General features: G+C 44.8%; 1 protein-coding gene across 3 annotated transcripts in view; it reads right to left on the bottom strand.

Annotated features, from left to right (window-relative positions):
* Nucleotides 1-23329, bottom strand: part of HERC3 (HECT and RLD domain containing E3 ubiquitin protein ligase 3) — a 604132-nt gene that overhangs the window by 513086 nt on the left and 67717 nt on the right. For all 3 annotated transcript variants that reach the window (XM_078676105.1, XM_078676106.1, XM_078676108.1), the window contains exon 3: nucleotides 7225-7491. In XM_078676105.1, coding sequence (XP_078532231.1) covers nucleotides 7225-7450 — 226 coding nt within the window. In that variant the 5' untranslated portion in view covers nucleotides 7451-7491. The remainder of the gene's footprint in view (nucleotides 1-7224; nucleotides 7492-23329) is intronic.

The following is a 23329-nucleotide window of genomic DNA, read 5'->3' as shown; positions in this document are numbered from 1 at the left end:
CAGCGAAGGTTTTATCCGCATCTCTCAACGATCTAATTTCTTTTAAGTTGGATTCCACTCTTCTGTTTATAGAGACTACCTCAGCTTCTACTGCAGTTACTCTGTCTCCTAAGGCATTTAGCTTGGAGTCTAAGAGATCACATGCTTCCTGGATCTTATTTTGATTTCCTTCTGAGATCATGAATCTGGATTTCATCTCTTCCATCATTTTTTCTAGGAATAGGTCGGTGGGAGTGGGAGCGGGAATGAGAGTTTTCATCTGACAAGGAGTTTGGGCTACTACTACTGTTTGAGGTACTGTTGAGGTATGAGTCTCTGTTTGGGTTTCTGTTTGAGCTGAGCATTGGTCTAGGTCTTGAGTAAGATGGTCTACATCCCTTGCTAGTGACGTATTTGACATGGTTAAGCTGATTGGGGGCCCTGGTGGATTCCGGGTGTAATTAGTGGAGACTCCTACTTTATTCTGGACTACAGTTTTAGGTTTTTGCTCAGAGTCTCGAGTCTTCTCTCCCTCTTTTTCCTTGTCCAATTTTTGTTCTTGTAATTTGAAGAAGGATCTCAATGAGGGAGTAATTTTGATCCTTGCACAGTCCGGACCCTCCCGTGTATCTGTAGACCCCCCTGTTTTTTTAGTGGTCTTTCCTGCCTTTGTTTGCACTTTAGCGGATTTCTTGGATTTTCTTTTGGTGCTTCTGGGGAGGACAGGGAGTTTGGTGCTCGTGCTCGTGTCTGGGTTAGTATTGAGAAACAGCCTATTTCTTAGGCAGTAAGTTGATCTCCCTTTACTCTCTATGATCTGACCCGGCAACTCCAGAATTTCAGCACCCTCTGATCCCCCTTTCTCAATTTGTATACCAGGGCTTGCTCTAGCAGTTTGTTCCTGATTAGCCTTTTCCCAACCCTCTTCGTCCGCCCTCCTCGTGCCCCCCCCCACCTTCTGGACTTCTTTCTGGCTTACCCGATTCATATACTGAGCGCACGGCCCCCCGGAGCCCTTCCTCTCCGTGTTCACCTCCAGGTAGAATCGCGGGGAGTCCTCTGTTGGTTCCTCCTGTTCCCATTCACTTTTTTCAGCCTCTAACCTGCTCCGTGGTTTTACTGCATTCCCAGCACTGTATGCGCTGTATGTGCTGCCTCTACCTCCCTTGCCCCGGAAGAAGACGGCAACTCTCTGAGCAGCCCTCCGGCAGTTCCTGGTTGCCTCTGATGCCGCCTCCCACCGACCGATGAGTGTATGGAGCAAAGAGCTGGGTTGCTGTAACGGAGATATGCTTTTCCAAGGGATTGAAGCGACAGGAGGTGAGCCTCGTGTGTTTTTTACTAGCATCTCTTCCGTCTCTCCGTCTCTCCACAATCCAAGCACCCTGACCGGCCGTTGCTAAGGAGGGAAATTCAGTGGGGGGTATGAGTCAGAGTCAGAATGCCGCCGGCAGGAAGGTCCGAAAAAAGTCCATGGAAGAACCAAACTCTTGCCCGTCTGCTCTAGAAACCGGGATTGGATGTTTCTTTTCTTTTTTACCGTTCCATACCGAAGCCGACTGATGAATTATATGAAAAAAAGCTCACCGCTGGCAGACTGCACCATTTTTCCAGCGTGAGAGTAGCACAGAGCTCACGACCGGGCTCACTGACCGGCCGCCATCTTTCTCTAACTACACATTTTCACAATTTTTATCCCAACTGCCCCCAAGAGATTTGTAACATACACACAGATCCCCCCTTTATACCTCCCATGACTCGAGTAACCCGCTGGAACGTTTTAAAACCCTCAAGATGAATTTCCTCCACAGACCAGGTCTCCTGCAGGCATAGGATGTCAAAGTTTCTAATAAAGTCTACCCAAATTGGATTATTCATCTTGGAACGAAGCCCAGAAATATTCCAAAATGCTACCCTCGCCCGTCCCTGTACAAACGGCTCTTGAGTTCCGTGAGTAGCCACACTCCCCATCCCATATTCCTCCCCGCTTATTTCTCTGGGAACCGGGATGCAACCTCCGTCACTGCCCGATGTTCTAATACCTAATAGCGGCGGTTCGTTCAGGAGTACTTTTAGTGCCTGTTCTAACATGGCCATTCCCGCATTAGCATCCGCAGAAGGAGGGAATGGGGAGCAACAGTTTGTAGGGTTTTCTCAGTAACATTCCTAACCTCATAAATGAATTCTCCCGAGTCTTCTAGTATTGGAGGGGCTGGGTAGCTGGATGGGGTACTGCATTCCTGGGAGACCCTGTCTAGTGTAGGTCAATCCACTTCATCTAGCAAGTGTAGGGGGGCAAACCTGTTTGTGACTTTCAAATTGTACCTCGGTGGGTTATTAAGAGGGTGACCAAAGGGGGGGGGGGGATATTAAGCTTGGTTGTCATTTTAGGATGGTAGAAAAAAGCAAGTGGGATCACATTTATACCCGCCGCCCGACTTCTGTTATCTCCTGCCCGATCCAAGATTTCTTTGACTAAGCGTGGAGAGGCAAATGATAAAACTATACAATCCCCAGCAAAGGACTTGTTACTTGGACCAAGCCACCTTACTCTCCTCGCCATTTTAAATGAATGGAACATGTCTTGTGTTAATCCCGTTTTCTGTCCCAGGAAGTGTATAGCTTTTTTTCTCAGTGTTACCCAGTCTTCCCTCACCCCGTCCTCTACTATGGGAACGTTGGCCAGAACCAACGTGTAAGGAGCTGTCGCAGGTGGGAGATACAGGTTTGGCAAAATATAACCTTCATCTTGATGGGAAAGTGTTCTACTAACCGTTTTTCTAGGTGCATCTACCGTGGGCAGGGAAGAACGAAGCCCACTATTGTTTTGATTGGCAGATACAGGGAACCTAACTCTGTGCGGGCTGCTAGACTGGCTAGGCTAAGTGTAGCTTGCCCTATCGGGAACAGCCTGTTTGCTATATACCTCTTTCCCTTGCGCTGTGAGGGTAGACAGGGTGGACTCTATCTGTCCCAATCTATTCCCCATCGAGGCTATGGCTTCTTTCACAAACGTAGTGAGATCAACAATCGATTTCATGATGTCTCCATAATCAGTATTATTTTGGCCCTTCCTTAAGCGTTCATCATTGGTGGATTTTGGGCATGTTTTTCTTTTGTTCCTTGCCACCTTTTTTGCCTCTTTCCCTGTCTGAGATTTACTTTTGGTCTTTAGAACATTTGGGGTTGCTGGAACTTCATGGATCTGGGGTAATAAAATAGTAGAGGGGGGATTCTTGGGCACACATACTCTTTTTTGTGGGGGGAGATCCGAGCCCTCTAGGTCAATTGTAAAAATATCGTCGCTACCCTGCTGTACACACCCATTATGGGGATCGAGGGGGGGATACATTTGCTAAAAAAATGGTACATCATTCGACTCATTTCTAACCGGTTCATTAATATTAGTGGCGGACAACCCTTTATTAAGTGTTTTCTTTACATTACAAATTTGTTTCTCTATGGCTCCTACTGCGCCCCTCAAATATTTCATTAGGGTCGTACTAGACCCTTTTACATTGAACGTTCTCTTACCCGGTGGGCTAGTGTATAGCTTTCTTTTCCCCATTTATTAGGAGGCCAGTAAGTAGCAGCTGTGTGCTGATCGGTTGATGAAGCTATACCCTTACCGTTGCTTCACAAGAAAGGTTGGTAGGTACTAATATATAAAGAACCCTGCACGCCCTCCCCTCTTACGTGTACACACTAAGCAAACTAGACGGAGTGTACAAGGAATTAATCAAGATACATAAGGTTATCTTACAGGGCTATTGATAATTGTCACAAGCTTTCTTTCCCGGACCCCTGTTGGCCGCCTTAATTGATTCGCAGACCCAATAAGTGTATAAAAATGCAGGCCCAAGTCAATTGTGGATTATTACAAACAGCAAGGATTATGCCCGATAATGCCAATTACCCGCAGTTCAAATGTTCCATTCGCTCCACAGCAAATAATGAAACCAGGAGACCTGGCCCAGCCCGGCCTCCTCCGGCCTTTGACGGCTCCCGTGTGGATTTGAGCACTGTCGCTGGCACGAACTCTCGCGGACCCTCTCGCGTGACCGCACTGCGTCCTGGGGCATGTAGTGCCCGGTAGTAGCGGTCCGCGGGAGCAACGAGGTGGACAGGCGCTATGTGGCAGAATGTTCCGGTCTCCTCAGGCAGGTAAAACGAAGGTGGCAACAACAAAGTAACACCCCAAGGTAAGAGGCGTGTCTAGTATATAAAGTGGGGTTTATTTCTGTTAAATCCCCTTAGACAACTTAAATTCAGGACCCGGAGAGAAGATAACTATTTTTCTGGAGTTCTCGCTGAAATCGAGGGAATAATGTTTTGGATATGCCTTATGTGGTGGATTTTACCACTGGGTAAGTCTATTTAATAGAATTCGTGTTTTACTTACATTACCATCAAAATGAAAAATAATTTTACAAATTTCTACCTATATTTATATTTCAGCAGGTATTTCATTTTAAGGTCATGACCTTATACATTGTATTGGTTGGAATACGTTCAGTGAGACCAGATTGGATTGATCCTCCAGAATCGTACTCGATCTGAGGAAGTAAGCGTGATAACGTAACATACAGAGATATACTCACTATTGCAACTGTTGATTGGAAATTACTCGGTTTTGATATTTATAGATTGCTTATGTTTCTGCTCTCTCTTGGCTTATTAGGATTCCCTTTGAATCATCTGAAGTTTAGCAGGTACGGCGTGTTGCTCTAGTTTCTGACATATAGAGTTTTTGATTAACAATCTGTTGTACATATAGGTGTTATATGCGGGGGAAAAAGGGGTGCACAAATTATTATTTACACATCTCGTCAGTGAACCATTCTACTACTTGAGGTTTCAGCATTAAAAATGGTACTGATTGTCATATCTCTAGAGGTCACCACTATAACCATGCACAGTCTTTGTAAAAAGCAAATGATATGATGTCAATAGCTTGGAGTAATCGCTAGTATAGAAACTTTAAAAAATGTAGTCAATTAAAAACTAAAGAGGAGGTTGTTCAGGTTGTCCAGGTTGTCACACAACTTGATCAATAAGTTTACTGTGCCTTTGCACTGGGTGCTTAAAGCTGTAAAAATATTTAAATAACCCTTAATGTATATACTACAATATAGGCATTTTTGTTATATTTTAGCCCTGAGGAAGTCGTAAGGGTAATATTCCCACTGCGACGAAACCCGTTGGAGTATGGCTAAAAAGAAATAAAAGAACATATAGAAGAACAACTATACTAGCATCATTTTGTGTCTAAAATAATAATTAACGTTGAAACGTGGCTGTGCACTGCTAGATAATTCAATGATGTATTATATTTTATCGTGCTCCTAAGATCACTCCCCGCCCGGGAGTGTGAAGACAAACCAAAAAGATAGCACCGACACAGACTGTGTGGGTGTCTCTTAGGGCACTGATTCGTGTACTGGAAACACCAGTCAACCTTCAATCATGAAAATAGTTCGTTAAAACCAATTGTTTTCTATATCCAAAGTATTTTATTCATACTTCCATATGGATCAATGGTAATTCATGAGTTCAATAAATTACATTATTCTTTGATGAATCAATCACCACAAAGACTTCCAATGCATTTCGGCTACTAGCCTTCGTCGGGGAAGTCTGTAAGGCAAGAAACATTACTGTAACCCCTCTATATTATACCAAAATCATTATGTCAACTAAAATACATAACTTCTACTTAGTTATAACATCATATATTTGAACATGATATCATGTATTGAAAATTCTGATATAAATGTGAACATGACTACTGGTGTGGTAATCACAGAATACATATCCTATTTTATAGAGCTCTGTAACATATATATTGCAAACGTAAACCATACCAGAATCAACTTATACATTTCATCAAAGCCTTCTTAAAATGTCGGTGCATACGCTATAAACACACACAGTAACCAGTGGTATCGCTGTAGGAAATCCCTCTAACTCATAATCTACAACGCTGTTAAATTGTTGATCACGGGTTCACCAAAGTGAGCCTCACCAGTGGTCTTACCGTGTATCTAAAGTCGTAACTCCCAAGGAACCTGGTACCCGCCCGTGGGATCCATGCGGTTGAATATGGTGTGTGACGTATGCGGAAGTGTAATACTCGACTGATGGCTAATGTTATCGCGAGAAGACGCGATGGGGCATATGACGTATGCGGAAGTGTTTGATCGCAAATGTATGTTATGTAAACAAGTGCAATTAAAGTGGTACAGTTACACATTCTAAACAAAAATGATAAACCATAAAAATTCACAATAAGATCCTAAACGATAACTGTGTGAGGATGCGGGTTGAAACCTAAAATGTAAAGGTGGAAAGTAACACAAACACAATGTAAACTATGCGCTGCACAGTCAAATATCTACGTAGATTCAGTACTATAATTGAGAAATATGAAGATAAACATGATTCATAAATAGCAAGAGAATTCTGTCCGTTCATTCATCCCTCTTGGTTTGAGTGTTTGTAGATGGTATATCCAAAAGTTCTCACGCATTAGCAACGCTTTCTTATTGTCCTTATCATGACTCTTTTCCACCACTTCCAAAACACAAACTTTTAATTGGCTTATTTGATGCTTAGCTTCAATGAAATGGGTAGCAACTACAGATTTGGGTGCTTTGGTCCTTATGTTACTTTTATGCTCGTTGAGTCTTATTTTTAGTTTACGTTCTGTATGGCCAATGTACGCTTTGCCACACGGGCACTTGATCATGTAAATTATGTTTGTGGTGTCACAAAAATAATAAAATAATAATTACACATTTCAGTTTTGATTGTATTGGAGTGTGCCTTGAATTTGGTGAATTGTTGTTTCAATCCTTTGATTGATAATTGGGGGGAGAATGGTGTGTCTACCCTTCTCGAGAGCACCACACTAATTAAGGCAATAGATACTAAGTGGTGTATTCCATGCGAGCGCCTGAGACTAATACACCCACAACAGTAGGGTGAAAAATGTAAGCACTCATCTTTATGATCTAATACAAGTGATGGGCAATGGCACACCAAATTACAAATTCAAATAACGAAGGGCAAAAATCATGCAAAACAAATCGCTGCCATGTAGAGGGTTCATAACAGCAGAATGTTTGTTGGAGAAGGGTTAAAATATTTTCAATTTTAGCCACTTCTTCAAACTGCGTAAGAAGGTTTTGGCTCTCAAGAAAATTAATTGGATTGCTCTGATCTTACATGTCCTAGCTCTCATACCTGGTTCTTTTCCATCGCTGTAGTGTCCTAGTTGACCCTTGCTGTTCAGACCACAGGTATAGATTTCACCGCCCTCCAACAGGAAGGCAGAATGATACCTGCCACAGGCCACTTCCTTGATACGCCGGCCACGGAAAAATCCACATGTCTGAGGCTTACTCGCAAACGTCTGGTGGTCATGGCCAATCCCAAGCTGTCCAAAAGCTGAATGTCCCCAGCATAACATGGCGTTGTCGTGCTTTGGCAAACCATATGATCGAAATAAACCTGAAATGTATAGGAAAACAAAGTATGAAACACATCTAGCACATACATTAACTATCCACAAAGAAAGGTGTGAATACATAAAATAAAAACGGTAATGAAAGGTTGGCACTTTCTTGCAAATAAATACGAACCATAATGTAGCTCAGCTTAGAGCACAATATAAATGAATACAGGAGGGTAAGGGGGAAACAGCTGTCAGTCAAGCCCTTTAGTTCAGAACGATTTGGAACACCATTTCTTGAACCTCGAACTCAAACTGATTTCATTGTATTCAGCACTAAGGAAAATTAGAGGAGCTCTCAGCAGTCCCTACTTTATCAGTTTCAAAACTATCATTACCAAATTTATGCTGCTCACAAGGACATGAGGATAGGACCTAGGCAGATGCTTCAGGTGGGACCAAACAGATTGGGGTTGAAGCACATTCACCCTATTCCTCTGGATATGCTATTGTGTTCCTTACATTGACCCCCACCCCTCGCCCCTTACTAAATTCACCCACGTCCATAAAAGCAGTGATCTGGGAAAGAGTGTGAGGCTATGAAGGAAAGCACTTGAGGATTGACAATGCCCACTGGAGTAGGAATGAGGCTGATTTGCAATTGGTTCGTCCCTAATATGTAGTTGCATAGGGAGTAAAAAAAAAAAACATAACTCCACTAAGGTTTCACTTTTGGTAGGGAGACCTGAGCAACAAAGCAGTCTATGGAGATAACGGATGAAGTGTATGTAACAAACTAATCCCAAAAAATAATATAAGTAAAAAACTACTAACTTGGCCACAACAAAGGTAAAAAAGAAACAAATTTTAAAAAAAAGAAAAAACTAATGTTTTTAAAAGGTTTCTATAAAAACAAGATAGCTCTCGTTTCCAGAGCAGTGATTCAGAGGTTTTGTATCAGAAGCGGCGGCTACAGGACATCAATACAAAGAGTAATTACTAGGGGGACCGTATTGGAGACATGGGGGGGGAAGACTGTGCATGTGTTGTTTACCTATTGTACCCATACTGGAGAATGTACTGTATAATCCACTGGAAAAATGTATGCTCGAAGATGGACAGTAGTGATTGGTTTATAAATCAAATAAAAAAAAGGTAACAAAGGTTACAAAAAAAGACTGGTTACTAGGCACCTTAGCCCAAGGGTGTTCACATAGACTGGTAGGTCTGGGGTGAAGTTGGGTTTATTGGAGTAACGCATTTCCTCTTTAAGCTTATGCAACTGGCTTTTAGGCCTCAGTTAGGCAGTCACCAGAGTTTATTAATATAGTACCCAGGGCCCTGCTGCTCTAACCCGTTACTGCCCAAATTCATTACCTTCCACCACATTCCTCTTTGAGCTATTGGCATGTCCGCTGTTCCGCACAATATGGAGGGAAAAGCAGCAGTATGGGGCAGAGGACTGGCTACATGAAAAGTCCTCGTCACACTCCTTGAGAAATGAGCCTCTCTCCGGATCTCCCAAAGAACCAAAATACTCAGTACAGCCAGCATAGCCACCTGCATAACTAAGGAAAAACATTCCTATAACTTGGGTAAGATATCCAAATGCAAGATGGCCGTGGCCTAGTGTTCAGGTGCTCGATGCTTCAGATGTCCGCAAAGACCGCTCTCATTGCAAGAGGCCGTCCAATGCCACAGCTGAAATTCTCAAGCATCGAACTATAACGGGATCCCGCACCAAGTTAGTCAGTCAGTATATTTGCAACTGAAGGAATCATGAGGTGTTAAACTAATATGAATCCACATGCACCAAGGAAACCAACTGGAAGTTGAAGGTGTCTATGTACTTATTTTGAGTTCTCGTCAAATTTAATTTCTTGCTCAGTTCATATCCCTTTGAGGGAATGAGGCTCCGAAAGATGAGCTGATAATTTCAAAGAGAGGAGTTGTATAGTACTGCATTGCAGGCACTCCATTCTGCTGGCTGTGTCCCTTTTTCTGGTTTCTTCCCTAAGGAGTTGCTGTGACTTCAATTCCTAACGGCCAAGAACTTGCTTTTTTTCGTCCTGCAGCCTAAGAAACTAAAAGCTTTCACGCTCCCTGAATGAGGGTTGCAAAATACCCGTTTTGGATTGCAGCTGCACCTCTGAGGTTCCTGGGGTATCGTGAAGTCAGCAAGCAGACACTTACACAAGTACCAATCCCATGGTTTCTCTCAAACTTTATTCCCTCTCTCCAGTTTCCTCATTTATCCTCCACTGTCCCTGCACAACTTTGGGGTTACCTTGACGTGGAATAATACACTACACAAGTAACAACAAAATAAAGTATCCATCTCTCCCAATTCCTTCTTAGGTCTTGCCTATGCAGCGCGCATGGGTTGCATAGGAGCCCTTAAGTGATCGATTCTGTTTTGGCCCCAAAAACGTGCAGACGTTGCATTGCCTTCAATGGCAACGCGTGCACTTTTGGCGATTCCCTTGCGGGAGCGAGCCTTGAAACCATATGGTTCCTGCTCGCTCCCGCAAGGGAATCAGGCCCCCTCCTCTCTCCCTTACCCCTGCTGCAGAACGAGGCGCTCGCTTGTTATTTATGGCTTAGTGGTCTTTTTAATGCTACAAGGAAAAGAAACCTATTCTTGGTATCGCAGTTGGAGTGAAGGATGCGGAAATTTCAATTATGGCTCATATTTTCAACCTCTGTGCATATAACAATGACACGTTTTTCCTTTTACCCATTAAATGAAAAACCTAAAGTCTAGTCTTTTTGTACATTGCTCGTGGAAAAAAAAAATCATCTAATTTCACATGCCGCCTATTCTCACAGACCATACAAAAAAGCAAGAAAAACTGCATGTGTGAAATGAAACATTGAAAAAAGTCATATAATTAACTTGATTAAGGAGTATCAACATGACTTCTATTTTCAGTACTTGTTTTCTAGCACGTCACTGTGTCATCACCTGGTGAAGGGTGTATTCTTCGAATAGCTTCCCAAATGTTTTTAATTTCGCTTTACAGTTTGTTGGCAGGCTTGTGCCTTTATTCCCGTGCAGATTAGGGAGGAAACCGGATGAGCTTTTATCATTCAAATACCCAAGTATACCAAGTTAGAAAATGAGGCCAATGTATCCATCTGTTTTTGTCAGAAACAACTGAGTGTTAAATTTAAAATTATTGAACCAACAGGTCGCCCCCACCCTGTGGATGAGTCTTTACATTCATTAGCAACAAGGATGCCCCAGTATTCAGTGTTCAACCAGCTGCAAGTGGCACTCCCTCTTAGCATGCTGGGATAGCTCGCTGAGCTGAACTTAATTTCTTGGAAAGCGGCAGGATGCGAGTTCAAATCCCCGAAGGTCCATAAACTCAACGCCATAATAACAATGCATGAAGAAAGAGCTCTCTGTAAAATCCAAACTGTATGAAGACGGCTGTTGCATTTGAAAAAAAAAAAAAAAACCTCTTCCTGGGTGGGTGTCACAGCCAAAGGCAGGCGAGTTGACCAATATGCATCTTTTCCCCTCTTTCATATATCTCATCTTCCATTCTTTTTTCATTCCTCCTGCTCTTTCACCCCATCATCGTTGTCCTTACCCGCCCAGACGTAGATCAATGTGTGTAGCTCTCCTGGTGCTGGTTGGAAGTGTGGAGGGGACCTAGAGGACCTCCCACCCCCAAGTCTCCTTAAATTAAAAAAAAATTAAATGAAAACAAACGTTTTGTCGATACCATGGTACTACAACGGGACTTACAGCCACCCTCCCATGACATAACGCGGTACTCCAGCATTGCCGCTGTTCAAGTTTCACCCACATAGTACTACAGGGTGTGCAAGCTTCACCGGGTGAAGCTTGCAAGATACCATAAAGGTGACGCTTGCGCGGCAGTACCGCAAAAAAATGCAACAATAAATAACATGAGTTGTTGGGTGTACAGGGTTGATTGGCGTCTGCGGGACGTTGGCTGCCACACTCCGGGATCGTGGGGGGTAACATGTCCACATTCAGCGGTGAGTTGGGTGCAGGGCCTGGCCAAAGACCATGTAAAGCACCCCTGAGAGCACCCTGCCCCACACCCTCCTGCGGGAAGGGTGTCGGGCAGGGTGCCTTCAGGGGTTGAGGTGGAATGGCACTATAACTCACCACTTTACAATGCACTTCTCACAAGGTGGATGTTTTTTCCTACTTTTACAGGTAGTGCACTTACCCCACCTTACATCACCCACATCAATAATTCACATGGCATCTTTAATAAAATAACACGTAGCTTAGAGGAAAGGAATTACTTGTAGTGTCACAAACTAAATTACAATCAACACAAACGGAGTACAGCTGATTAGGTGGAGTATCCTTTGTAAGATGGTGTACAAAACTACCAGATGGTCGACTAAAGCGTTAGCGGGGCACCAGTGGTCATGTGCCTGGTTGCTTGACGTACAATCCCTATCCTTGACACGGGTGAGACCTGTGTTGGGAAAGAACGGTGAGGCTCAAAATTAAGTGCTTGTTATGCAACAGATTTTTTTAAACTAGAACAAAAGTGAGTTATAAGTCAAAAGCCAACAACAGTCCACAGCATAACTGCATGCACAATGTGATCAACAACACACCACATTACACGCCACCACCCAACTCCTTGCTCCTCCCAGCTTACACACTGGTGATGATTAATTGTTAATGCAGTCTATATGCGTTCCCAGAAGTGTCACTACAAACTCATTTTGAAAAACAAGCATTTGCAATGCAATAGGTCTCGCATTTACTTGAGTTTGAGCTATTGGCATTGTAAATGACAATGCCTTTTATTTATGTTTTGGTTTGTAAAACAAATAAATAAAAGGGACTGTTATTTCCAATGCCAATAGCTTAAACTCGCGTAAATGTGAGTCCTATTGCATTGCAAAAGCTTGTTTGGTAAATCCCAGCGTAGGCTACTAGAGTGGCCTCGGAGCACAGACAGATCGGGGATGAAACTGTGTAATGTCACATTCGCAGACGCTGCCAGACGTTTCTGAGATCAGACTTTATACTGTCACTCATACACTCCGATTCTTTCTCCTTCTTAACCTGTGGGCATCCTCCCACCTCTAGGACACCCATAGGTTGAATATAAAAAAAATCCTATAAATTAAAAGTAATAGGCGGGCAATGAATAGGCGTCCCTGTGTATTATATGTGCCTCTCTCACACCTCTTCCATTACACTGCTAGGCCCTGCCCCCAAGACAAAATGAAAGCGACTCTCTGGTCATTCAGGCCCTACACCTAAGCACTTACGGCCAAGGATCACAACACTTGTGCGACAACCATGCACCCCCTCATGGGGCAGGAAATGTGCTTCAGTGCCCGGAATAGAGCTTTAAAGTGCTATGTACATGCAGCAATAAATATGGGTATAAACACTGCTAGAGTCAAAGATGAGCGAAAATCAAAGGACGGGCCAAACTGTGATGCATGGAGCTCTGGAGAGCCGCCACTACTTGTACTGACCAGGGGGACCAATCCCAAAGGGTTTTACGCTACACTAAAAATTACATTAAAAATATATTTTAAAAAAAGAGTTACTTCACTGTGTAGCTGAGCATTTTTTGGCACCTTTGGGGCCCAGAAAGTGATTGTCACTCGGGGTTAAACGGAGACCCACTGCTCCTAAACATATTTCCTCTACATATTATGCCTCAAAGTGCTGGGAGTCTCACTGCCTGTATTGACGTTAACTGCACTTCTTAAAGTGCTGTTTGCTGCCTTTACTTAATGCTTCGGTGTACAGCACAGAGCATGTGTACGGCTTCATGAACTAAACATGCTAGTCGCGCGGTGGCAGCCCCGATAACGCAGAGACATGCCCCGGCGTCAGAAGTCACGCAGACCCACCCCTCCTGCTCACCTTACAATCATCACGCCAGGACCCATCGGACGAAGGCTGAAGTCATTTTACAAGACGGAAACAGCAGGGACGAAAAAGGTCTTTAAATACTCATCTACCCTATAGAAGTAACTTTCAATTTAGTGAAGCGAAAAGGAATGAGAGGGACTTCAGTCTTAGCTGCTCGCCCAGGCAGAGTTCTGGGGGTGGGGGAAGTGGGGGCAGGAGAGCCGGATCCTCCCAAGGATACCCGCTCACTCAATGCTCGCACGCAGGGGAACTTCGCTAGCAGCGGTGAAAGTAAACTGAACGTGCAATGCTCGCACGCATGTGACGCCGTGCAAGCGGCGGTGAAAGTGAAACCGAACGCGCTTACAGGATCATTAAAACCAGACCTACCACAAAGATCGCATTCAATCAATTCAATTCAACAAATCTTTATTTCGGCAATATGTTCCCATAAAAGATACATAATACATAATGCATTAAAACAACAATTCATGGTACTATGGTATGGCGGTAAGTGGGAAGGAGTTCCAAGCAGTCGTAGGGGTTTGGAAAATAAAATAAAATCACATAATTTAATTAAGAAGGCAAGAATAAAAATATCAGGTTTAAAAAAATATGTACATACAGTTCCAATAGTTGATTCCCAGTAAGTTCATTAACGACCAGTATTGAGAAGATCGCATTCGCTAAATGGTATCCATTATTGACCTAATGTGGTGTCCTTGGCATTACGGTGGCCACCTCTGGCATTTGATGATAATACCTATGCTTGTGGGAGACAATGTGTCAATTGAGGGAGCAGTACATATGCGTACTTGATTAGATTGCAAGCGATTTGGAAGTCAAATATACAGTATTTATCTATATGAAAACTGTACCTTGTGGCACAGATTGTGTTTCTCAGACAATTAAATTTTTTTGTTTGGAGGAAGTGAGTTTGTGTCAAAATATATTTAAAGCTGATCCTGCTGAGCTGGGGAGACTTACATTCGGTGTTATTTCATTGATGCCACAGAGCACTTGTGCTATGAAAGGTATTTGTTCTGTTTTTGTAAAGGGAATGCACAGATTCAAACATGGTCTCTGCAAGAGTTATAACGCGTCCTCCAGCACGGCTTACACAACTTGAAGGAACAAACAATGAAGCGTATGTTCCGGTATCCCTGTTTTTATTGGAAAGCGCTGGATCGTTTCTGATTCGAGCTGTGTAGCTAACATAGCTCTCTGATGCATGGCGTTATTTTCGTTCTCTTGGCAAACATCAACCTGTTAGGCCGGCTTTCTGAGACCATCAGAGCTACAAGCCTGCTTCACCTCGCACTTGCCAATGATTGGGCAATTTCCATCCGCCTCCTGTCGAGTCTGTTCTTACGACGAGGGTCCTCCTGAGAGCTGGGGTGAGAGCATGGGCTGAAGAGAGGCGCGTTTCATTAACATAAGAACGAACTAGAGATTTATCTTTCTGTAAACGTGTACATAGAAACTGAGCGATACCATTGAAAATGAGCAATAGGAGCCAAACGCAAATATGCCTGTGCACACAGGGGCTTTGTGCATCCGGCTTTAATGGAAAATAACCCCCAAAAACTGATCATATAGCACATATAAAGGGAAGTCCTCAGCTTATATGGGTCCCTTTTTACACGACTTGACTGACCATTCCACCTGTGCCTTCCAACAACCCAGCTGCATAGCCACACGCCACTTTCATCGTTACGTCACTTGTAAGCAAGCATGCATGCTGTACTAGATGGAATCGGGAGGAATGTACCAGGCTGTACTACAGGATGGTTAAGAGAACCGTTAAAACCAGGCCTTGTGCTTTTTTTCCTGTTCATTTCCTGTTCAATGTCTCTAGGACGTCAGCAAGATTGGAGTCCTGTCAGTGACAGGTCTGCTCATGGACCTACCTGTCCCAAGCCTCTCACTTTTAGGTCCCTTTTAGGAATAGCAATGGCGGGCACTGGGGGGGTGAGTGGCAGAAAACGTGAAAAGCCTTGGTGCAAGGTCATCGGTTGAGAGAGAAGAAACGTGACTGCACAGATCCCGAGGGGACGCCGAGAGAATGTGTGTATCTAGGGTGCGTTTCCACCAGCTGCCCAGGGCCCCGGCGCTGTTTGCTCAGCCTGGCTCTGTTTATAAGCCAGGATTCCAACTTGTGCAGGTGCTTTTGACTGGATTAATTATTCTCGAATCTGAAAATCCAGTAAAAGTGGCGTTTTGTAAACAGCTTTTGGTCCTGCAGATTGCGGGGGCGGGGCAGGGGTGACAAGCTTGGGTGACTTTATCGAGCGGGCGTCTCGATGCTTAAAGGGACACAACGAGGGCAAATCTGAGGGCCGAACTAGCAGCGCTCTTTACAGTACAACTATGTTAAACGGAGTCACGTTGTGAGATGCGTGAATACTGATTTTTCTAAGGAAAGACCCACTCGACTGTCTAGAATACCGAGTTATATGTGGAGAAGTGTGGCTCAATGGTTAGAGCAGGCAGACCTTGATGCAGAGCTCTGGCCAGGGACCAGGGTTCGATTCCCGCCTCGGGAATCGGTTCCTAAGCGGTATACGGACAGCGCCGGGACACCTCCGGTGGAGGTAGCTGTGCGCTTTACAAATTCCGACATTTACATTTACATTTACCTCCTACTGATGTCAGATGGGGAATCTGCTGTCTCTTCTCTCGTTTCCTCTTCTCTCGCTGTCTCTCTCGCAGGCGCTGGCCTCTCAGACTGCCTTGCTGTAATTTAACATTTCTCCAGTACACTCTAGTTTATTTGGCTCGGTAATCAAATGTCTTTTTTTTTTAAATATATATAGCGCAAACTCGACCCGAACGTTTTGGAGGCTTTACAAGACCAGGAAATCAGGCATCCTTGCCCGTGACGTGGGCGGGGCCTGTGACGCGGCCGGAAGAGGCCGGTGTTGGTCGTTGATGCGGGGCTCCCATCATGGAGGGAGAGCCCCGCGGTAGCGTGAAGATCCAGAGAAGTGCCCCGCGTGTGGAGATGCGCCGGAGAAAAGGAGCTCAGCGAGGCGATGCGACAAAAGAGCACGGTGAGTGGAGGGGGGGATATGTGTGGTGTGTGCGCGCGTGTGTGTGTGTGCGCGCGTGAGCCCCGTGAGTGGTGAGGGGGGGTGCGTGTGTGTGTGTGTGTGTGTGTATGCCTGGGGGGAGGGGGGTGAGTGTGTGCGCGTGGGAATGTGTGTGCGCATGCGTGACTGCGTGTGATTGAGAGAGGCTGTGAATGCGAGGCAGGGGAGGTGCATGGCGCCGTGCGCGCCCTCGAGGAGGAATCTGACAGCGCGAGGCTCGTGCCTGAACGCTGTCTCACATTCCCCCAAACACGCCGGCAATAGGTGCTTCGCGCTCGAACTAATGATGCTCTATGTATTACAAACTCCCATCACCGGCATACCTGCAGTCCTCCTACAAAACGATTTTGTAAGAGGATTGTGCTCTCAAAAGGCAGCTTCGCTTTGGTTCACCCTCTTCTAAACCCGTGTAATTCCTGCACACTCTGTTGTGTGCACAAACACACAAGCAGTGAAAGTCATGGCAGTATGCGGCAGAGCTGCATGAATAAAGGCTAAGCTAGGCCAAGCTGGCTCAAGTGTATTCTGGCACAGACTATATATAACTCAGCAGACCACTAAATTAGCAACACTAATGTAAAGTCTTGAAGTATAGTACAAAAAACACGGAAACGCAAGCTTTAAGGTCATTTAGATTATCAGGATTTATAAAAGCAACACATATTCAGAAAAAAACGACAGAGTAGTCAAACAGCGCCCACACAAACCAATCTGTTACTCAACATTCTTTCAACCAATCATTACTTAAGGTGTAGCCGCTACCGGTCACTAATGCCCTTCAGCGCTTCATCAGTGGTATACAAGTACAGCATAATACGAGATGTAAAACCACATTTTCTGTAAATTGTTACAACAAGATGCTGACTTAATAGGGTTAAACAGATCCTGGCATCTGCTTTCTACTCCAAGGCACCATGCAAATACAGTTAGCAGACATGGTGGCCTAAGAAAGGGGTCCCACTACGTGCCCTCCACAATCCTAAGGAAAGCATGATCACATTTATGCAGGAAATAATTCAAAGTTTCCTGGTGTATTAGATCAATGAAGGCAGTCTCCTACCTGGAAGTACGCGTGAAGGTGGAGACCACTGACTTGGTTGAAGCAGCTCCTACACATAGCACACATCTGCCCTGCATAAATTCAGAGCGCCATAAAACACAACTAACATGCTGTTATCTCACCCAGGAGACTCTTAATTTAAGAACACTGTATTGATATTAAGGGGTGCTCTCCCAAACAGTTGTCGAAGCTCACACTACCTTCCATTCCCTTTTGGCCTGCTAAGGCCTCATGCACCCAATCCCTAATTATTTTAGCACTGATTAACTCTTTTATAGTAGTGGTTTTGATTTTAAAGAGCATTTAATGTATGCAACGGTTTTAATTAATCATGCATAATAAAAATTACCTACCTACCCAAGCCCTAGGTACATCTTACACCTCCCAAAAAAATCTGTGCTTCCTTTTAGGCTAAAGCCGAGGGTAGCACAACCTTCCTAAAAGTTTAGTCTCTCTATTTATAGACTTCATACAAGTGGTGAAATGTATCAGGCTAGACATGTGCATACCTTGGAAAGGCTACATGTAGCCCCAAAGGTATTTAGAGTGTCACTGGTGAAAAAAGGCATGGAATAGCACATCAGCGATGTAAGATATTGCATTTGTATCTTCATTGTTGACTGGTGCAGCTACGAATGGGGCCAGGTCTGGCTGTGGAACAGGCTCCGTCAATTTTTGAGAGCACAACCAACCTATATACTTTTCAGGAAAATTAACACTTAAGGACAGTGGTGCCAGAACTATTTTCAAGAGTCGGGGTGTTCGTCAGCTGTTTCATTTTAACCCATTTTGCTTCGAACGTTCAGCGCCAGTGCTGAACGTTCGAAGAAACGGGTGCGGCCGCGTCGGCCGTTGGACGTGCACAGCACCAGGGAGGTAGCTCGCGCGACGTCCAACGGCAGCAGCGATAGGGTTAATACAATTTTCAAAACGTTAAGAAAAATATTGTTTTAGTTAACGAGCGAGTGCAGCAAATGAGCAAAACCTCTTGTGCAGCAACAGTGGAGGAATGGCATATCCCCATAGTCCCCATAGTCCCTTCTTAAATCTCGGCTAGACTGTCTGTTCAAGACATGTTGTTTACAATCAGTGGATTACGGCCTGCCCATAGGATTAACATTTGTTCGCGTCAATGTCGCTCTCGTATCCTTCATTACAGTTTGTCCATAGCATGCATGAGTCATGCCTCTTCCTGTGTTTGGCCCTCCCCTACAGCATGGACCAAGTACTTGTGTCCATCCCCTGCTCCAGTTATTGGAACTACTTTTATGTCTTGGAGCACACCATGCGAGCGCTTGTGTTTTCACTTACTCAGTCCCCACCCATCCCGGTGGCTTCTTTCATAGCTGCCAAGGTTTCAGATTGCTCATGTGTGACATTTTCAAAAGTTCAGTGGAATTATGAGTGACATTCCAAGACTATGAGTGGCACTTTTTCAGGAGCAAAATTAAGCAATGAAAGGCGAGCTAAACATAATAATATCAGAAATCACATCCATTTGAGCAATGAGAAACTCTCAGAAGATCTTAAAACTGCTACAAAGCACCAGAAATGGAGGCCACAGATGAGCAGAGCCCGAGCCAGCCTCACTGACCCTGAACTCCGCTTTATGCAGACTGTAGACAGTGACTGCAATGCAGAGTTCAGCTCAGGCACTGTAACACCTGACACATGGTACTGGACATGGCTGGTTTTACTCAGATCTTGCAATTGTGAAATTAGATTCCAAGACAATTGTAGTCGTTGGAATCAAAGATTCCCCCATGCTCTTCTTTGTCTCATGCTCTGTTCCCAACTTAGTGTCACACAAACACACATGCACACCTGCCTCAATTCTTCTATTCTCCTTTATACATTCACTTTGCAATTAAAATAAAACAATTACTTTTGTTCACCAATTTATACTCCACCAGTATAAACGTTCATTGTCCATTACCAGGAGTCTCCTTAGAGAGGGTTCTGCTCTTTGAGGATCAGGAATCACCGTTCTTCATTACTCTGCAGTGAGCGCGGCAAGTGTGAGTGTGTGTGAGAGTTAAAGTGCAAGTACAGGTGCTAGTACAAGTGACAGTGAAGGTGTGAGGGAGGTGAGAGTGAGCTTACTGGTGGAAGTTCGTTGCATGAGTGAGGTGCAAATGAAATTACATTTCAACTTCCATGACGGGTGCGGGGAAGGTTACTTGTGCATGTGGCAGTGAGGTTGCTGGTGTAAGTATGCCAGTAAGTTTATGAGTGCAGGTGCGAGTGAGTTTACTGATAAGTCGACCCAGAGGAAATGGGAACAACGGTGTGAGTAAAGCCATGCTTGCATGTGCCAGAGCAGAACTGACCTCTGATGTAATTGCTTTAGCAGTGCTACGTGTTTAATGTTGGGACACTACATCTTACCACTGAAGTTAAGCCAAAAGGCACGAAGAACAGCTCCGTCAATACCCCTCTTTATAGTGGTGGGAGTTAAGAAGAAATTGGACACATAATGAGAATGCTATGGGAAATATGAAACTAAAATGTTTACAAAATACATTGCAATTTACTGGTACTGCAGAAGCGCAACTATTCTAAATCATACAGGAGATAACCACAAGCTAACATGTACAATACCATGAGTGACAGGGTGATGAATTTACTTGGAAACTAGCGCTTAGGGAATGTAGCTCACCATTTTAGCATACAAAGACAAATGTTTTCTTGTATTCCTAAACTTTGTCAGCAGCAACCTGGTTTTAACGTCGGTTCATCTGCTTTGCATAACTTTCTGTGAGTTACCTTTTGCTGTATAATCACTGAAGCCTTGCCTTTTCATTTAATGCGTGGCATGGATATTGACTGGGCATGAACACTAAGGCTTGGGAGTCTAGTGACTAACATCAGTAGAAAGAGGAATGTACTCGTACTGTCTCTGCGACTGATTCCGCTGTACTTTATTTGACCACATACTGGCTGGGGAAAGCCTTGTCACGGTGAGCTGCAGAAATCTCCCTTCAGCCACTAACTCCATCCGGTTATGGCAGACTCACTCATGTCGCCACAAACAAGGTGGTTCAGAATATGGCAGGCTGCTGGTTGGACGGGTGAATTAAAATCACCATCAAACTAGTAAAGCTGATTTGAGTAATCTGTATACCCTGGCTTGCGTGCGCACACACACTCGTGTCATGGCTGGACACATCAGCGCTTTGACTGGGGGCAGTCTGTCACAGCGCCCCTCCCCCATGCACTGAGGATGGCTGGGCCCTCAGGCAGTACAGCACTGGAGAGCTGACATTCTGTACGCCCGGCATAGTTGTTTACTAATCACACACAGAAAAACACTGATAATAAAAATACCTTTAATAGCTTGATTTCATTAGATCCGACTATCCATTCATACCCGTCAATTCATCCTCATTTTTGGCGAGTGTCACCCTCTTTTTCACGATATTCACCCTCCTAAAAAGCAAAATGCTTCCATGGGCTTTCATAGTCTCAATCTCATTGCAAAACTGCATTACTAATGCTATAATGTCTTGACACTTACTTTCAGCGAGCGCCTTTACGTCTGGTCCGCCTGTCCGAGCAGCTCTGCTGTCCAGGACTATGCCAGCCAGCGAGACGACAGCTGCATTTCGGGACAGGGCCGGCCGCGGGATTTTACCGCAGCGCCGCAAGCTTATCATAGAAGCCTGACCTGGCCACTCCAACACTGGTGATGGTCTCTCCTGTTGGTAAACTTGCACGGCGTCAGGCTCAGCACAGCTCTACATGCGCTGCGGTCCCGTGGATGGATCCGGCAGTCGCATTGGGTTCTTGATTTTAATTTGCCACCATAAGCAGCGCTGCTATAATTTTCCATAACCTAGGCCAGTCTGCCTCGCACAGGCTTAACTGCAGCCCCATTCAGAAGCAGGACGTAACGGCATGCAGGCCGACGCCTATGACGTTGGTCAAAATGTAATGCCACGTCCGGGGGAATCATAACGTCGTCTCCATTGATACATTGTAGCACCAGCAACTTCTAGCTCGGCCATCCCCCAAGAAGCCCAGTGCCGTGAGCGCGTACAACATGGTGGCTCGCTGCCAGACACTCCAGCTCTAGCTTAGTGCAGTCAGTAAGCAGCCCTACTGCTTGACAGCTCGGGCACTATCAGCCTATTATGCGTGACAATGCATTTCAATGCGGTGTTGCGGATCACCACACTGGAATGCGTGAGCGTCACACCTGATGCGTGATACTTGGCAGGCATGTTCTTTCCCTCCATAGATTGTGCTGTAGTGTGTGTCTTTCTTTATCCCCCTCCTCACCTGCCCGTTGCTCATGTTTTTTTATTCCCCCACCCCCTCCTCGTGCCGTACCTGGACAGGAAATCGAAAACCTCTACAGACAAACCCATTTCTTCTTGTTTTAATGGCTGCCCCTGCAGATGCTCGTCATCTAAAGAGCATCCAAGAAAACATTATTACAAACGAGCTGCTTCTGCCATGGTCTAGCAGGAGGGATAGTGTAACTTTATTTCTGCCCTTCATGCTGATGCACGTTTAAAATAAACATGCTGCCAGAGAGAAGAGCTGCAGAAACGCCACTGGCTCGCTGACTAAACAAAGCATGACTCGGCCTCCGGGAGAGGGTGTCTCTAGGGGGAGCATTAAAGAAATGAACCGGTAGAACGAATCTGCTTTTAGCGACGTGCGCCACGAGAAAATAAAAGCTGAAAACAGGCTCGCTGAGTAAATACAGAGGGCTCAGCGACCCGCCTTTAATCGCCATGCACCCCTGAGTCATCTCAAGACTCGAGCGTCCCCAAGGGAGGCAGAAACAGCTGCTGTGTGGCATTCACACTGTTTAAGGGAATTCCAGGGGTGAGAGGACAGAATTGTGAAACATCGTCCCACCTTCCATGAAAGCGGCTCCCTCAGCACTACAGTATACATGTGCCTGCATTCCAAGTCAACATTAATCAAAGCCCTGTAGAGATCACTGGACAGTACTGCCAACCGATGCAGACTGTGCCCCAAACTCAGCTGGCACGCGAAGACAACAGGCTTTCAACTCCACATAATTCAACGCAATGCCACACAATTCCATTTCACATAATACCACCCCACGTAACATAATTCCACTCCACTCCAATCCAACAAATTACATTCAACGCAACACAATTCAACTCCTGATAACTCCACTACGATAATTAGAACATTGGAATGTTAGGAGCTCTGGCTGTGAACAAAGGCTTCAGAGAGCCTGAGGGGATTCCAATCACGCTCCCATAAGGCTTTGTTCTTTTTTGGGTAGACAAGATCCAACGGCAGACCCTAGGTGCCGCACAGGCGTAAATGTATTAACCCGAAGTAGTATTGAAATATCAATTTAGATGAACGGTGTGCAAAGACTACTCCTGCATCCGCCCTTGAGGGATGCAACCCGCCTGCTCGGGAGACAATTCTGGAAAAACAATGGAGTGGTGCACTACCCAGATATGGTAATGTTTAATCATGAAGCACAGTCAGTTCCTGCGTTGATATCATCTTTTATCAGAATTTATTCCAATGTATAAACACAAAACATCAACCAACGCGTTTCGTTCAATGAGTGAACTTCGTCAGGGCTAAAAGTGTGGTTTAAGAAGCAACATAAATGGTCGAGCGGTGGTCCGATGGCCCCCCAGGCTGATACGATCATATATTTATGACGTAGGCCTCCTTGATAAGGGCCGACGCAAAACTACCGGTGAAGCAGATGTGAACGTCCCGGCACTTCTCTTTTTTGTTAGAACATTCTGCCCTCTAGTGGCAGAATGTTTCAATAGCCTTATAGCCCTTCGTAGCTGGGCTAAACCAGCTATTAAAGTCCCTCCCCCTTGTTAAAGGCCCGAGCCGAAGAGGTCCTTTAA

This window comes from Lissotriton helveticus, chromosome 2_1, assembly GCF_964261635.1.
Source record: "Lissotriton helveticus chromosome 2_1, aLisHel1.1, whole genome shotgun sequence".
Taxonomy (NCBI): domain Eukaryota; kingdom Metazoa; phylum Chordata; class Amphibia; order Caudata; family Salamandridae; genus Lissotriton; species Lissotriton helveticus.
This window is presented reverse-complemented; position numbering and strand designations above follow the sequence as displayed.